This window comes from Schistocerca nitens, chromosome 1 (genome assembly GCF_023898315.1).
Source record: "Schistocerca nitens isolate TAMUIC-IGC-003100 chromosome 1, iqSchNite1.1, whole genome shotgun sequence".
NCBI classification, from domain to species: domain Eukaryota; kingdom Metazoa; phylum Arthropoda; class Insecta; order Orthoptera; family Acrididae; genus Schistocerca; species Schistocerca nitens.
Window position 1 is genome coordinate 1,059,665,352 of NC_064614.1, and position 18,272 is coordinate 1,059,683,623.

The window sequence follows — 18,272 nt, forward strand, 5'->3', positions numbered from 1 at the left end:
GGATTCATTTTCCATCCAGGCGAGTCAGTTTCATAAATGCGTAGTGTCTGTTCTTTCGGATACGTCCCCAAGAACGATCGAGTAATGATGCAATTAACACCGGGTATTCGTCTCTCTTTGTTGGATCACTGGACAGTACCAGTCAAGTGTGTAAACATTTTATGTTGATCGGTGTGTTACCCTGAGAGCGATGTCCTTGGCCCTGGTGCGGACAGTCTCGTTGGGCGTTGCGGCGTCCTGGTCCAGCAGCTGCCGCACCGTCAGGTAGGCCCACAGCCGCTCTGCTGACGTCACGTTGACCACGGCGGGCGCCGGTACGGCGTCTGTCGCGTTGCCGTCCCTGCTCCTCACGGCACACCACGGCTCTCTGGTCCCGGAGGACAGCCGGCCCGCCACCACCAGCTCCCCGCCGCCGAACAGCGTCGGGAACCTCGACGTCGTCAGGGAGTCCTCGTCCACCTGTTGAGAAATCCACTGTTTTTAGCATTTCTAAATGCAGATCTACATTATGTGATCAAAAATATCCGGACACCCCCAAAAACACACGTTTTTCATATTAGGTGCATGTACTCCGTATCAGGGACCGCAGTAGTCTTCAGGCATCGTGAGACAGCAGAGTGGAGCGCTCTGCGGATCTCACGAACATGGTTAGGTGATTGGTTGTCACTTGTGTCATACGTCTGTACGCGAGATTTCCACACTTCTAAACATCCCCTAGGTCCACTATTTCCGATGTGATAGTGAAATGGAAAAGTGAAGGGACACGTACAGCACAAAAGCGTACACGCCGACATCGTCTGTTGACTGACAGAGACCGCCGACATTTGAAGAGGGTCGTGATGTGTAATAGGCAGACATCTATCCAGACCATCACACAGGAATTCCAAATTGCATCAGGATCCACTACAAGTACTATAACAGTTAGGCAGGAGGTAAGAAAACTTGGATTTCATGGTCGAGTGGCTGCTCATAAACCACACTTAACGCCGGTAAATGCCAAACGACGCCTCGCTTGTTGTAAGAATCGTAAACTATGGACGATTGAACAGTGGAAAAACGTTGTGTGGAGTGACGAACCGCTATACACAATGTGGCGATCCGATGGCAAAGTGTGGGTATGACGAATGACCGGTGAACGTCATCTGCCAGCGCGTGTAGTGACAACCGAAAATTAGGAGGCGGTGGTGTTATGGTGTGGTCGTGTTTCTCATCGAGGGGTCTCGCTCCCCTTGTTTTGCGTGGCACTATCACAGCACAGGCCTACGTTGATGTTTTAAGCACCCTCTTGCTTTCCACTGTTCAAAAGCTATTCGGGGATGGTGACTGCATCTTTCAACACGATCGAGCACCTGTTGATAATGCACGGCCTGTGGCGGAGTGGTTACACGACAGTAACATCCCTGCTATGGACTGGCCTGCAGAGAGTCCTTTGGGATGTTTTGGAACGGCGACTTCGTGCCAGGTCTCACAGACAAACATCGATACACCTCCTCTGTGTACCACTCCATGAAGAATGGGTTGACATTCCCCAAGAAACATTCCAGCACCTGATTGAGCGTATGGCTGCAAGAATGGAAGCTGTCATCAAGGCTAATGGTGGGCCAACGCCATATTGAACTCCAGCATTACCGATGGAGGGAGCCACGAACTCGTAAGTCATTTTCAGCCCGATGTCCGGATACTTCTGATCACATAGTGCTTGTAATACTCCGGTATTTTCATCTATTGGAATGTCCTTTTAGTTGGCTCTTTTATTGACTCAGTAACTGCTTTCCTTTTTCAAGGTCCATAATATTTATTTTACAACTATGTCTGAGGTGTTAACTTAACCAGCTTCAGTACGTATCGATTTAGCTACTTTCGTAAACTTTGTGACCAACCACCTTATCGGAAACATAGTCACTGCTGAGCGGTCGACCATCAGCTTGGATAGTATAGGTTCCCACGTGATAGCATATTCGAAAGGAAGTTGTGTTCCATTTCCGGATGTGGTTCTAGCTGCATTACTGTCGTCAGATAGCTGCTAAGACATACCTGCTATGGGAGGTTTATTTTCATTAAGCTTGCTGTTCTGATGAAATCACTTCTGCGTGGCTGAGATCCATGGTTTTGAATAGTGTGTACAGCGTGCAAGATTATCAGTAAGCTCATTGCTGTTTATTTTGCTGTGCTGAACTGTAGAACATTCTACAGCTTGAGGTGAGTTAGGTCGTTATTTTGTATTATACTGGAAGAGTATTTGGATACAGTATTGTAGGGATAAACAGATAGCAAATTATTAATAAACTGACAACTGAATCATTTTTAAGCTCATTTCATTCAGTTTTCAGTTCGATTGTTCTATATGAAAACTGATTTGGAGTTCATGGTTTGTTTTGTGGTTGGTATCGGATTACGTTTGCGACTACAGGAAATGAAATACGAATAGGACTCTTCCGATGAAATTGTAATTTATGTTTGATATATGAAGAATAATACAACTGATTATTAACAGTAAGAGTTACATAGTTTATTTCAAAGACAAATCCTTCTCTGTACTCATGCTTTACGTAAATGTTCTGAAAGAGAAGGCAACTGTTTTGATGATGTGAGGTCAGACAAACTATTGGCTGAGGTAAAACTCATTCTGATGATCAAGTTTGCATATTGTGTGGCATGTGTGGGAGCAGATGCTAGAATTCAGCAAAAATCTGGGAGTACTAGTTCATTAGTAGTTACTGAGCAAGATAAGTCGACGTCCACTACCTTGTTGCTGGTCGCTGCTGCTTACGTGTGTCGCCGAAATATTGTTATTTTATTTACAAGAGATGGTAGAGTTCTATTGAATGGTTTCTCGAATAGTTAATTATTATATTGACTGTAAATTAAGAAGACATGCTTAGGTAAATAGCTTCTGTGCACTGCCTGTCGCTGTAATCAAGATGCCAACAGTGGTTAGTGCCACTTGTTGCTTTCACGAAGTTGGTTTCTTATGTACTTGTGTTACTCTTGAGATATACAGGCTCCTATAATTACGTTGCGGACATTTATATGAAAATGTTTTCTGTTTGACGAGGGGTATTTCATCGAGTCAGATAGCATTAGAAACTTTTTCATGGGCATTATATTCGCCGTTGCTAATCATTAGCTGCGCGGCGTGGCCGCGCGGTTAGAGGTGCCATGTCACTGACTGCGCGGGCCCTCCCGCCGGAGTTTCGAGTCCTCTCTAGGGTACGGGTGTGTGTGTTGTTCTTAGCATAAGTTACTTTAAGTAAATTTAAGTAGTGTGTAAATCTATGGACCGATAACCTCAGCAGTTTGGTCCCTTAGAAATCCACACACAATGTACAATGCTAACCATTAGGTATATCAGGACTTCCTCACCACTTCCTATGAGGGTGGCTTACGGTTTATCAAGCAAAAAATCTCCGTTTCATTAGTGAGCTGTGCCGTTTTGTTTTGGTTCATCTGGTTGCATGCTACGGTTTTGCGTAGCAGGAGTTGCGATATGCACACATTCAGTCCCAAAAACAAAACAAAAATATTATGTAACTACATTTTTTGGTATGGCAGTTTAAAAGTATATTTCATTCCATTTTAAACCAGGTTACCTCGTTCTATAAATTTTTCAAACCTAAATGGCTGATACAGCACTGTTGAATATCCACCATCCAATAAAATTCACAAAATTAAGTCATTTACGTTGCTAGACACAGAGTTTGTACAGTCCACCAGACTTGAAACCTGACCCTGTCTGCCCGTGCCATCCGGTGAGCGAAAGCTAACGTGCAGGTATTGAAGCCCCTAGGCCGTTGATAAGTCATCATACTTCACCTGGCCTACTGGCAGCAACGTGGCGTGACCACATGGCTCACGCATACATAAAACGCTTGCAATAAACCCACCTTGAGGATAGCCTATACTGCCTGCACCAGTCTGTGTGCAAGCTGACTGGCATTCGCAGGCGTCCGTAGCGCAATGGTTCAAAAAATGGTTCAAATGGCTCTGAGAACTATGGGACTCAACTGCTGTGGTCCCCTAGAACTTAGAACTACTTAAACCTAACTAACCTAAGGACATCACACACATCCATGCCCGAGGCAAGATTCGAACCTGCGACCGTAGCACCGTAGCGCAATGGGCAGCGTTGGAACTTCTTGCTCCAAACCAACAAAACCTTAAACTATCTCATTCATAAGTTCGCCAACGTCGTAAGAGCCTACGGTCTATAAATGTTAAACGCCATTCTCTCGTTTCCGTATCTTTTTATCTTGCCCTACTTTGTAAGCTTACATCACATTTCACTAATTTCTCTTATTATTGACAGGAATCGGAAATTATTTTGTTGGTGAGTGAATATCTCACATGTAAGTAAACAATGGAAATTTAAAAATCGTGACTGTGTATTTATTAGCAAACCCATTCCCTTATTTTGATGTTTTAAGACGGTTCAGTGAAACCGACTCTAAGAAATTTCGGCTCTCTCACACACTTGTCATTCCTTTACTATTCTCTGGTGAGTGTTATTGAAACATTCCACATGAAAATCCTAAAGCTTATATCGAGCATCGTATGCTACATTTACCGGTTTTTCCGGTGTATGTATGACTGTTAACCTTCGACATTTCGGTCACTGCCACTAAACTGACACTGACTCACTATCGGTCTTTTCCATTTGTTTATCTTATAATTCATTATGTCTTCTGTCGACAATGCCTGGCATGGTTAAGGTTTTTTTTTTTTTTTTTTTTTTTTTAAATGTTGAGTCGAAACGCCTTCAGGCGTCCTAGTTTCCAATTGTTACTTTATTTTTCAGCCCTACGTTACGTTATTTTCAGGCCCTCTGACCGACAGGTAGGAAGAATCCTCCCTCTGATCCAGTCAAAATAGGGGCCAGCATTCAGTGACTAGTATTGGCAGATTTTTAGCACTGTGCTTCCTTCGATTATCACTTGCCGGTCCTGTTAGCAATTTTGTCTACACAGGTCTAGCAAATTTTGAAATTTCGTTATAAGGTTTAATATGGATTAAAAACTCTCGAAAGCTATTATTTGAAAGAAGTGTAATGATGAAAAATACTAAACATAACGAATTCAATGTATCTTTGTAAATTACAAATTGTATAAACTTTCTAAACAAATTGAAAATGAAATGTATACCTTATTGTTTATGGCAGCTACTGAACATTAACCCAGATGAGCACGACCGACTGCCACAGTGAAACCAACTGTCCAGTGAGATTTGATACAAGAACTATATGGATTAAGCGTTTATCACAGTGATGCTTTAGCATGATTTAGAGTTTCATTCATGCTAATATAACAAAACATAGTTAATGCATATGTAAAGCGTGCTTCCAGTCACCAGCTATTTGAACAATGCACCCGATGACCAACAATAGCATAGAACAGACTTCTTTACACATGGATTCAACTTTGATGAACGAAGTACAGCTATTTAAAGACACGAGGACTAACAACTTCCATAATATTGTTAAGAAGCCATACATGCATTATTCTCGAATTCATTTTTATGTACACAGCTGATCACAGCAAACGGAATTTGTGAGCACCAAAAATACTACCAAGAAGGGCAAGTAATTTAATATCTTCTCCAAATCTTTTGCTAGCGGGTCTCCTCTACTGTCACATCTCGCTCCAGTCATCAGTCAACAAAATCTACAGAAATAGAAAGTCTTCTGCCGAACAGCATATTTGCTTCCGCATCCACTCATCGGCTTCTGAGATCCTAAAATACCACAGCGAAATAGCAGCAAGAACTCTGTTGCTGAACATGAATGAACTGTGCAGGCAGCAGCTGAGTACCGAAGTGCGCTGTTGGCACATAAATCATGGTACAGACAGAAATTTGTTCGGTGGTGGCCGTTTCTTTGCGATACTAAAGTCTATGGCACTCAACCTGTGAACTTTTTTATAGCCTGACTGCAAGTAGTGTGCAGCTTTTCGCACGACACAGCGCTAGAAGATGTAGAGTGGAAAATCAGTCGCACTTCCATCCCAGACTGAGAGGATATGCTGCCTTACCCAGAACTGAACCTGGACCTCCAGGGCAGATTACTGATCTGCCCCCTACACCACCAAGGCCACTACCTAGTAATATGATTCGAACGAAATCACTAAGAATGACAGCATCAGATCCCAGGGGAAAGAATTCTTCTCGTAGGGAGCATATTGGCACACATGGGGGAGGGGGTAGGGAGCCTTGCGTAGCTCTTGTGGTTCGTTCTAAAAGCTGTCCTTCTTTCTTGTTTCATTTTTTGGTCAGTTATTACGTCCCCCGTGTTACTCTGTCCTTGTCAGAAATCTATCTTGCCAACGTCCTGGTATGGCTCTTCCCTTTAGTTAGGGAACAACACTTCCTTGTGATCATGACAATAATCCCTGTATAAATGAAATATCAGCAAATGTTGGTAGCGTTACCTCTTATCTAAGACACATTCAAATGAAAACGAGACAGGTGGAAAAAAGCAAATGAATCGCTTATATTTCAAAAGTAATCACGATAACTATTAATAGGCATTAAAGTGCCAAAGAAACTGGTATGGGCATGCGTATTCAAATACAGAAATATGTAAACAGGCAGAATACGGTGCTGCGGTCAGCAACACCAATATAAGACGACAAGTGTCTGGGCAGTTGTTAGATGGTTCAAATGGCTCTGAGCACTATGGGACTCTCAGGTCATCAGTCCCCTAGAACTTAGAATTACTTAAACTCAACTAACCTAAGGACATCACACACATCCATGCCCGAGGCAGGATTCGAACCCGTGACCGTAGCGGTCACGCGGTTCCAGACTGTAGCGCCTAGAACCGCTCGGCCACAACGGCCGGCGCAGTTGTTAGATCTGTTATTGCTGCTACAATGCCAGGTTATCAGGATTTAAGTGAATTTGAACGTGGTGCTATAGTCGGCGAACGAGCGATGGGACACATCCTGTCCTGGGTAGCGATAAACTGGTGACTTTCCCCTCCGACCATTTCACAAGTGTACCATGGATATCAGGATTCCGGTAACACATCAAATCTCCGACATCGCTGTGGCCGGAAAAGTTCCTCCAAGAACGGGCCAACGACGACTGAAGAGAATCGTTAAACGACAAAGAAGTGCAACCCTTCCGCAAATTGCTGCAGACCGCATTGCTGAGCCATCAACAAGTGTCAACGTCCGAACCATTCAACGAAACATCATCAATATGGGATTTTAGACCCGAGGGCCCACTCGTGTACCTTAATGACTGCACGGTACAAAGCTTTACGCCTCGCCTGGGCCTGTCATTGGACTGTTGATGATTGGTAACATGTTTCCTGGTCGGACGAGTCTAGTTTCAAATTGTATCGATCGGATGGACGTGTAAGGCTATGGAGACAACTTCATGAAGCCATGGACTCTGCACATCAGCAGGGAACTGTTCAAGCTGGTGGAGGCTCTGTAATGGTGTGGTGAGAGTGCAGTTGAAGTGATAAGGGACCCCTGATACGTCTAGATACGACTCTGATGGGTGACACGTACGTAAGCAGCGTGTCTGATCACCTGCATCCATTCATGTTCATTGTGCATTCCGACGGACGTGGGCAAATCTAGTAGGACAATGCGACACCCGACACGTCCAGAATTGCTACAGAGTGGCTCCAGCAACACTCTTCTGAGTTTAAACCCTTCCGCTGGTCACAAAACTCCCCAGACCTGAACATTATTGAGCATATCTTGGATTCCTTGCAACATGTTGTTCAGAAGAGACCTCCACCCCCGTCGTACTCTTATAGATTTATGGACAGCCCTGCAGGATTCATTGTATCAGTTCCACGCAGCACTATTTCAGACATTAGTCGAGTCTATGCTACGTTGTGTTGCGGCACATTTACACGATATTAGGCAAGTGTACCAGTTTCTTTGGCTCTTTAGTGCATATATCCTACTGTAAGACAAGACGGTCAATGCCCTCATATAAAAACGCCTACTGTTGTCTATGGAACCAAGAGTGTAAGACATGCATTCTTTTGTCTGTAGCAAATCGACAGCCACAAATGTCTTTCTTCAAGACTCCATAAATATGAGACTGCCAGTGAAGATACAGGGACTGTATGTGAAAGGGCTTCCCTGTAAAACTTCAGTAGCGTAGTCCAAACGCCCAGGAAAGTCTATGGATGACATCATTTTGTTGCCGAATAATGCCTGCCATCATGTTGCCGAGGTTGGTTAGACTATGCTGCATAATATCCGGTAGCAAGTCGTTACACATCCTCCATACAGTCCCGATCTTTGCCCATGGGATTTCCATATTTTTGTAGCTCTGAAGAAAGACGTTGGTGTCTGTCGCTTTGCTTCAGACAAAGGAGTGCACTGCTTGGTACAGTCATGGTTCCATGGGAAAAGCATTGACCATCGTGTCTCGCAGTGGGATAAAATTGTTAACAGATGGGACGATTACTTTTGAAAAGATAAACGGTTTACGTGCTTATTTCCAACTGTGTCGTTTTCATTTGGGTGCCCCTTAAACAACGATCGATTTCCAGACTGGGGAACTGTCACTAAGTTAGAAGTTTGTATGACACGAAATTATAGAAAAGCCATACCGTAATTTTTTTCGTGGCCAAATTGTAAGGAAAATTGCCGGTTACATTAGATGCAGCACGTGGTATGGGAAGCCGCTAAACCAGGGCTTAACAACTGGCCGGTTTTGAGCGCGAGTACTCGCGTCTGCTCAGGCACATGCTCGCGAGCAGGTTCAAGGTCGCGGAGTAGGGAGGGAGGGGAGGGAGGGGAAATGCGCGCGCACGTTTGAGTGTGATCTCGCGTTCTTAGCAGATTTAACTAGCCATCTGAATGGTTTGAACATTTTACTACAAGGTAGAGATCTGCTAATTACTCATTTAATAGATCGAATACGAGCTTTTAAAATGAAATTGACACTTTGGGTGAGTCAGCTGGAAACAGGAAATCTAGCTCATTTTCCTAAATTATCATCCATGCAAGATGTTCACAAAGACTGTGAACGTTATTAAAATAGTTTAGTTGCCCTTAAGAAAGAATTTGATCAACGCTTTCAAGATCCGACAGCACTAGACAGTGATTTTGATCTGTTCTCCTCTCCATATTCAGCGAATATTGAAGAGATTCGTCCTGAGCTGGAACTAGAAATTATTGACCTGAAGTGTGACAGAGAATACAGAGGCAAATTTCAGAACAAGAAAAAAATTTGGAATTCTACAGACACTTCCCTCAGGATAGATTTCCTCGTTTGTACAAACTGGCGGCTAAAATAATATCAATGTTCGGTTTCACGTATGTTTGTGAACAACTGTTCTCTGCAATGAAATGTAACAAGACGCGCCTGAGAAACGCATTGCCTGATCGAAATTTAAACTGCACGCTGCGCCTACAATGCACAATAACAATTACTCCGAACGCAGACGCAATTGTAAAGGGCAAAAAGTACAAGATAACCGAGAATCCCACACTTCAGTGACACCTTTTATTGTGTAACAGTTCACAAATTAATACGGATGCAGAGGTATACACTAAGCTAATAAAATTATGTGGCACGTGTACATTCTCCTTTATTTGTTTCATTTGCCGCAGTAATAATTCGTGAGTGATATCCCTGCAGGTGGCCGCGGATTTACAGTGACTGGCGGCAGCTGTTGTGTGCCCCACGTGACTCGCCCCACTCTCCGCTCTGGTCCGGTAGTGGGGGTAGCGTGCTCGCGCTTCTCCGTGCTCGCTCCTTGCTGCTCACAGCTTGCTCCGCGAGCACGTATGCTGTGAAGCCCTGCGCTAAACGAAGTTTTGTTGGCGAGAGGTTTGCACTGAACGTTGCCCACACCTACCTGCTGGCCGTCGTAGTTGAACGTGACGTCGGCGAGCAGCGGCGAGGCGATCTGGCGGTAGAAGTTGCGCAGCTGCAGGTGGGCGTCGGCGGCCTCGTATATCCTGCGGCCGACGCCGCTGTTGCGCAGCGCGAGGCGTCGCAGGAAGCCGTAGTCGGCGCCGGTGCCGAAGGCCAGCGTGAAGATCGCCGCGCCCGACTCTGCGTTGCGCGCGGTGATGCGGCGAACGATCTCGTCAGTGTCGCTGACCTGGCCGTTAGGCTCGCCGTCCGTCAGCAGCACCAGCATGGGCGCGTGCCGACGTCGCCCCGGCGCCGAGCCCCCTCCCCCACTGTGCACACCGGCATCCGACACGCGCAGTGCCGTCTTCAGTGCACTGAACATGTACGTGGCTACGCAGCGCGAACATACGTGAAGTTGTTAGCGTTTGGCTTCCAAATCACTGTACTACATTTTGTTGAAAAATTAATTAAGTGAATGAGATTTTCACTCTGCAGCGGAGTGTGCGCTGATATGAAAGTTCCTGGCAGATTAAAACTGTGTACCTGTCCGTGACTCGGGACCTTTACTTTCGCGGGCAACTGTTCTACCATCTGAACTACCCAAGCGCGACTCACAACCCGTCCTCACAGCTTCAGTTCTGCCAGTACCTCGTCTCCTACCTTCCAAACTTCACAGAAGCTCTTCTGCGAACCTTACAGAACTAGAACTCCTGGAAGAAAGGATTTGCGGAGACATGGCTTAACCACAGCTTGGGTAGAGCACTCGCCTGCGAAAGGCAGAGGTCCCGAGTTCGAGTCTCGCTCCGGCACACAGTTTTAATCTGCCAGGATGTTTAAAAAATGGTTCAAATGGCTCTGAGGACTATGGGACTTAACGTCTGTGGTCATCAGTCCCCTACAACTTAGAACTACTTAAACCTAACTAACCTGAGGACATCACACACATCCATGCCCGAGGCAGGATTCGAACCTGCGACCGCAGCGGTCACGCGGTTCCAGATTGAAGCGCCTAGAACCACACGGCCACACCAGCCGGCGGGAGTTTCAAATTGATTAACTATTTAACAAGGCTATAGTTATACTCTTCTAAGGCCATGAGTGATAAGTATTAGAACCAACGCTTCAGTACTATAATTGGGTTCAAATGGATATAAGATACAGTAGTTATGCGGGTAAGAAAAGAGTTGCACAGAGTAGACTAGCGTGGAGAATGGCTTCAGGGCAGTCTTCAGACTGGGGAGAACAACGCTAAAAGACAGAACATAACTGGAAACCTATTGTGACATAAAGCTTATCGGTAGAACATCACTAAACCAGACGATGGGCAATATATCATCTCCGGCCACACACGGGGACATCCTTTTGGATTGTGGATGCTGGGGCTTATTTGTAGTGTGTAGGGAAGGGGGATTGGTCCAACCAGGAGAAGATGAGTTATTCTTTCCATACTCCTCCTGAATGGGTTGTAGATGGAGCCTACTATGCTGGCTTAAAGGAGACTGATTCTCACTTCATAGAAGGTGAATTCCAGCACTTGTACGAAATAAACTTTGTAAAGGTGTTATTGAGAAAGACGTGGTCAATGAAACTGTTCAGTTGTGGTTTTGCATCTGATTGGCTAAGATGCCTTGATATATGACTATTTTTTGTGGAGCTCATTAAACTCATGACGTCGAGGGGTCAGTTGGTACCCCTGGGTGGTGAAGGGGCTGATATGACAATTTAAGGGTTGTGTATATATAATCGGGAATGAAAATAAGTGACTGATAAAGTTCTTCTGATGGTACAGAAGCCTACGGAAGTTTTAAATTGTTTTCCCTTATCCAGACATGGAAATTTTACTTAGTGAGCGACCACATGCTTAGTAGGTAGAAGTATCACAACAGAATGGAAGTATTGGCTAACTGGAAATGGAGTTTAATACAAGAATCAGACTTGGCATGATCTAATTGAATCGATGAATTTTTATTATTCCCGTGGAAACCCAGAGTTTGGTGTCCTTTGTACGACTTATTTTCTTTTTACTTTGACTGGCATCTGTTTCAGTCTACTAGTCGGATCAGATTGTCATCCTGATAGCAACTGGATTTCTACAAGGCATTTGCTAGTGGCTAAGGAGACGTGACACTTTTACCTCCATCTTGTGGGTCAAAAATATATTAGTGAACCTTTTGTTATACTGATTTAACATTTTATCGGCACAGAGGATTTATCTGGTCCCACTAATAAATATTTCCAGTTATGTCTGCAGTACGATCAACTGTATAATTTGTCTCTCACACCACGCTTTCTTTTGTACAATAATATGCGTTAAAAATCATTTCCTAGCGAAAACACAGAAATAGCAAATTTTTTTTGTATTCTAATTACTGCATACTTGAAGTCCTGGATGAGAATACAACATACCTCCGTTCGCTTCAAAGGAGTTAATGCTGTCTTTGGCCTTGACGATGTTCTCAGGTGTGGCTTCGACGATGGCACTGGAGTTGAACTCGGGGTTGAGGTTCCCATCCCACACAGACTCAAACGTGAGTGGCACGTCTGGATGCCACACCTGCAGCCAAACATCACCATGCGAGTCTCACTACCATCAGCATGCTACAGAATTGATTCACGAAGCCGAAAACACTCTTCATATGAACACAGCAAAGCATATGGATGATCAGTAGGACAGAATATACAGGGTGATTATAATGAAAGTTAAACTTTCAAAACGCTGTAGAAATAACACCACTGGTCAGAATGATGTCAAATTATAACGGAATATTATCGGAGAAGGAGGAAAACGTGTGGCAAAAGAATAAAAATAGTGTGAAAATTGAGCAATAGATGGCGCTGTATGTGTCAATGTTTCAGAATAGGTAAATGAAAACACCTGTCATGCGCACGACCCACTGCAGTTGATTTAAACACACCGGGTACACGGCTTTTCCTCCTTTCGTGTCTGCGACGTTCGCCATGACTATCACAATGCAGGATCGCGCTCGGCTTGTAAATCTGTATTACAAGAATGCTGACTGTGCACACGTCCCTCTGCAGAAGTTCCGGACACTGGAGGTTTTGAAAAAAAGGCATTGGTCCGATTATTGCCGTGGGTCTGGAGAAAATGACTCGGAAATTCGAAAAGACGGGTTCTTTCGGCGTGCAACCTGGTAGAGGGACGAAACGAATTGATTCGACGTCAGTGGAGGCAGTGGCCACAGAAATGCTGGAGGAGACCAGTGGTGGTGTGCAACGTGTAGTGCACGGAGAATTACTCGAACATTGGACATAAGCGCGAGCACGATGCTTAAAATCGTACGAAACATCTATCTTTTATATCCATTCAAAATTACCCATGTGCACGAGTTGCTTCCTGCTGACCTCCAAGCAAGAGAAACCTTTGCTTTAGAATTTCTAGCTCATGGAAGTGGAAAATGATTGGTCGTCGAAGATTCTGTGAACAGACGAAGCCCACTTCCATCTGAGAGGATACGTCAATACACAGAAGTGGTGAATATGGTCATCGGAAAATCCACACGCAAATAAACCAGTACCACTTCATCCTGAAAAGTTCAATGTGTGGTGCGGGTTTACGGCATCATTTTTTTCGAAGAGACAGGAGCTTCCGGTCCTGTTACCTGTACCATCACTGGTAAGCGCTATGAGTGTCTTTTGCGCAACCACATCATTCCAGCTCTCCAACAGCGTGGATGTGTGGATGGGATCATTTTTATGCAAGATGGAGCAGCTCCGCACTTTGCAAAATCCAGTTAAGCAGCTGCTGAAGCGCCGTTTCGGAAATGATAGAATCATCAGCCGCCTTTTCACTGCAGCCTGGCCGCCCCGATCACCTGATCTTAATCCGTGTGACTTCTGGCTGTTGGGCTATCTGTAAGATGTCGTGTTCAGTGTTCCGATTGCAAACTTAGCTACACTGAAGACATGCATTGCGAAACACATTCGTAACGTAACCCCAGAAACACTTAGATCAGTATTGGACATGCTGTTTCTCGACTTCAATAGTGGACAGCGTATTGAACATGTTTTCCGCCAGTCACACAGATATTAATAATCGTATTTGATTTTGATTTATGCTTCTTATGCGGTTTTTGGTTCAGGTCAATTAAAAACCGATGTGAGTGATGCTTATTATGAGGTTATTAGCCTCAGGATAGTTAAAAATAGATTTTTTCCCATCTGATGTGATATGACCTTGCCGTGCTGGATGGGCTTACATAACTAACAGTATCACACCTGTACACCCATGCACACTGAGAAGTACAGTTTGTTTAATGTAAAAATACACCTTATGCATTGTTGTATGATTCATTTGTTATTTGTAGTCGACAATTATTAAATTATGCTGCTTACAGAGCCATCTATTGCTACATTTTGTAGCCATTTATTTTTCTTCTGCCAAAAGTTTTTCCCCTTCTCCGATAATATTCCGTTGTAATTTGACGTCATTCTAACCAGTGGTGTTATTTCTACAGAGGTTTGAAAACTTAATTTTAATTATAATCACTCTGTAAATTGCCTTGAAGAAAGGTTGTAAGATGAACATCAACAGAAGTAAAAGAAGCAGAATAATGAAGTCATGTGACACTGAAAGAGTAGATTACAAAATGAGACACTATAAGTTGTGAGAGACTTGTACTATCTGGGCCGCCAACTCCCCCTCCCTGATGATGCCCTCATCCCCTCCATCTACCCCTCCTACCAACTTTGATCCTCCCCTTCCACCCCCTGTGGTTTCGCAAGGGCACCCTCTCTCCCCTCTCTCTTTCTCCCTCCCTCCTATCTCCCCAGTCTTCCACTACCTCCCTACCTTCTTTCCTCCCCCTCCCCGCTCCTCTGCCACTGGCATCTACACCCTCCCCTCTGCCTCCTCACCCAGCTTTTCCCCTTTTGCAGGTCCTCGGACTCGTACACACACAGTCAACATTCGCGCGCCGGAGATACCGCCATCGGTTTTTTGTGTGCCATCGTGTTAGTGACTTAGTGTTTCACCATCCGTGCTCCATCGTTCACGTGTGTCGTTTCTGTCATCTATGTTCATGTACCTGTGCTAACCTTTTTTTTATTTCGGAACGCCTGTGAACGGCTCCATGTATTTTCCTTTGTGTGTCTACTGTTTTTTGTCCATCGTTTTGTTTTTATTTTCTATGTCTTCCTCTGTACTAATTGTAATATCTGTGGCCGAAGAGCGGCCTAGTTTTACCGCTGCCGGCCTACCTTGTATAAGGTATTAAAATGACAATAAAGAGAAAAAGAAATACTATCCGGGCAGCAAAATAACTGACAATAGCAAATGAAAAAGGGATGTAAGTGCAGACTGATTACGGCAAGAAATTCGTGCCTGAAAAACAGAAACCTGTTAGGGAAATATGTTATGTGAGCTCGACGTATGTAGTAAACGTAATAAAATGAAAATGAGGTGCATGGCGAAATGAAATGACCTAAAAAGAATTAACAAAGTCTAAAATCAATTAATACACAAAGTAGTAGAATTAAGCTAGTATTATTCATTATAATGAACATTTTTCGAAAGCGAGTAACTGTGTTACAATTTAAATACTGAAACACTGCACCTGTTATGGTTTTTTCAACCTTAGCACGACTTGTTTCAGGACTTTATTGCCATGTTGTAGTGTTACTATTTACATTAATATTCAGATCCTCCGCTTCCCTTAGTTCTGTTAGCACGACAAATCGTTCCACTTACAGGTTTCTGTCCCCAAGTTGTTACCAAGTCCCCGTCGGCGTCATGCTTGCTGCAGATACTACAGTTAGTATTTTATGTGACACCTGCACGTGTGTGTTGTTATGCACCTTTTCTCTTGCAGTCATCTTTTTTATTTACAGAACATAACACTGTGCCAGGTACGTATTTTCATTGATAGCATAGCACATTTCAGGACCGAAAATAAGTCTCCATCATAAGTAGAACAACACAAACACACAAAATTACATAGACTACTGCAGTAAATGACAACACTTGTAAATGTTGTGCTACGCATGAAAAAGGGTTTTTTGTGCAGTGTTTTATTGCTCTTAATGCAATAATAGCAGCGTTAAGTACTGCTTGCTTCCACCTGAAATGTGAATATGAATGGTTATGGTAGAGCTTAGAAGACATATTAATGGGGGATAAAACTATATCCGAACAAGCCTTGAAGGCCCAAGAGTACCGATCGGCCGCCGTGTTATCCTAAGCCCAAAGGCGTCACTGGATGCGGATATGGAGGGTCATGTGGTCAGCACACCACTCTCCCAGCCGTTGTCAGTTTTCGTGGCCGGAAACGCCACTTCTTAGGCGAATAGCTCCTCAATTGGTCTCACAAGGGCCGAGTGCATTGCGCTTGGCAACACAGCTCGGCAGACCGAACGGTCACCCTTCCAAGCGCGACATCGCCTAACTTCGGTGATCTGACGGGAACCGGTGTTACCACTGCGGCAAGACCCTTGACATTAATGGGGGATATCCATTATGAAAATGATTTATCCCCATTCGTCTGAAACGATTTGAGTTACAGTATTTAAAACCATACTCAAACAACATTTCAGTCATCCGTCATAGACGGACAATACTACACTCCTGGAAATGGAAAAAAGAACACATTGACACCGGTGTGTCAGACCCACCATACTTGCTCCGGACACTGCGAGAGGGCTGTACAAGCAATGATCACACGCACGGCACAGCGGACACACCAGGAACCGCGGTGTTGGCCGTCGAATGGCGCTAGCTGCGCAGCATCTGTGCACCGCCGCCGTCAGTGTCAGCCAGTTTGCCATGGCATACGGAGCTCCATCGCAGTCTTTAACACTGGTAGCATGCCGCGACAGCGTGGACGTGAACCGTATGTGCAGTTGACGGACTTTGAGCGAGGGCGTATAGTGGGCATGCGGGAGGCCGGGTGGACGTACCGCCGAATTGCTCAACACGTGGGGCGTGAGGTCTCCACAGTACATCGATGTTATCGCCAGTGGTCGGCGGAAGGTGCACGTGCCCGTCGACCTGGGACCGGACCGCAGCGACGCACGGATGCACGCCAAGACCGTAGGATCCTACGCAGTGCCGTAGGGGACCGCACCGCCACTTCCCAGCAAATTAGGGACACTGATGCTCCTGGGGTATCGGCGAGGACTATTCGCAACCGTCTCCATGAAGCTGGGCTACGGTCCCGCACACCGTTAGGCCGTCTTCCGCTCACGCCCCAACATCGTGCAGTCCGCCTCCAGTGGTGTCGCGACAGGCGTGAATGGAGGGACGAATGGAGACGTGTCGTCTTCAGCGATGAGAGTCGCTTCTGCCTTGGTGCCAATGATGGTCGTATGCGTGTTTGGCGCCGTGCAGGTGAGCGCCACAATCAGGACTGCATACGACCGAGGCACACAGGGCCAACACCCGGCATCATGGTGTGGGGAGCGATCTCCTACACTGGCCGTACACCACTGGTGATCGTTGAGGGGACACTGAATAGTGCACGGTACATCCAAACCGTCATCGAACTCATCGTTCTACCATTCCTAGACCGGCAAGGGAACTTGCTGTTCCAACAGGACAACGCACGTCCGCATGTATCCCGTGCCACCCAACGTGCTCTAGAAGGTGTAAGTCAACTACCCTGGCCAGCAAGATCTCCGGATCTGTCCCCCATTGAGCATGTTTGGGACTGGATGAAGCGTCGTCTCACGCGGTCTGCACGTCCAGCACGAACGCTGGTCCAACTGAGGCGCCAGGTGGAAATGGCATGGCAAGCCGTTCCACAGGACTACATCCAGCATCTCTACGATCGTCTCCATGGGAGAATAGCAGCCTGCATTGCTGCGAAAGGTGGATATACACTGTACTAGTGCCGACATTGTGCATGCTCTGTTGCCTGTGTCTATGTGCCTGTGGTTCTGTCAGTGTGATCATGTGATGTATCTGACCCCAGGAATGTGTCAATAAAGTTTCCCCTTCCTGGGACAATGAATTCACGGTGTTCTTATTTCAATTTCCAGGAGTGTATTTTGTACCGTCAGAGACTCATAAATGACCCTTACCTGCACTTCAGAAGAGAAAGGTATCAAGGAAAAGACGTCGCCGGCGTTGAGCTCGTCCAGGATGGTGTGCATGGCCGTCTTGAGCTGCTCGATCTTGCGGCCGTGCATGGAGCCGCTGACGTCCAGCACGAAGACGACGTGTTTGGGCAGCGGCGGCAGGCCGGGAGGCGCGTAGAAGTGCACGAAGTAGCCGTCCTCGCTCACCTGCACACGGGGACACCACTACTAAAGGAAGAAGCAAGCGGAAAACAACAGGACAATGGTAACGTATTTTGCGTCTACATATCTCTATTTTAACTTGATGTTACAGTAATAGCAGAGGAACCACTGCTACAGAGAGATCATCTTACGAGGTGTGGCTAGAAAAAAACCGGACTAGTACTGGTGAAACAATAAAACGAGTGCAA

General features: G+C 45.3%; 1 protein-coding gene across 2 annotated transcripts in view; it reads right to left on the reverse strand.

The window, feature by feature from the left end:
- LOC126197697 (inter-alpha-trypsin inhibitor heavy chain H4-like) overlaps positions 1 to 18,272 on the reverse strand; it is a 189,209-nt gene that overhangs the window by 87,862 nt on the left and 83,075 nt on the right. For both annotated transcript variants that reach the window (XM_049934659.1, XM_049934657.1), the window contains exons 7-10: positions 17,866 to 18,069; positions 12,238 to 12,385; positions 9,830 to 10,221; positions 181 to 459 (exon numbers count right to left, since the gene is read on the reverse strand). In XM_049934659.1, the coding sequence (XP_049790616.1) occupies positions 181 to 459; positions 9,830 to 10,221; positions 12,238 to 12,385; positions 17,866 to 18,069 (1,023 nt within the window). The remainder of the gene's footprint in view (positions 1 to 180; positions 460 to 9,829; positions 10,222 to 12,237; positions 12,386 to 17,865; positions 18,070 to 18,272) is intronic.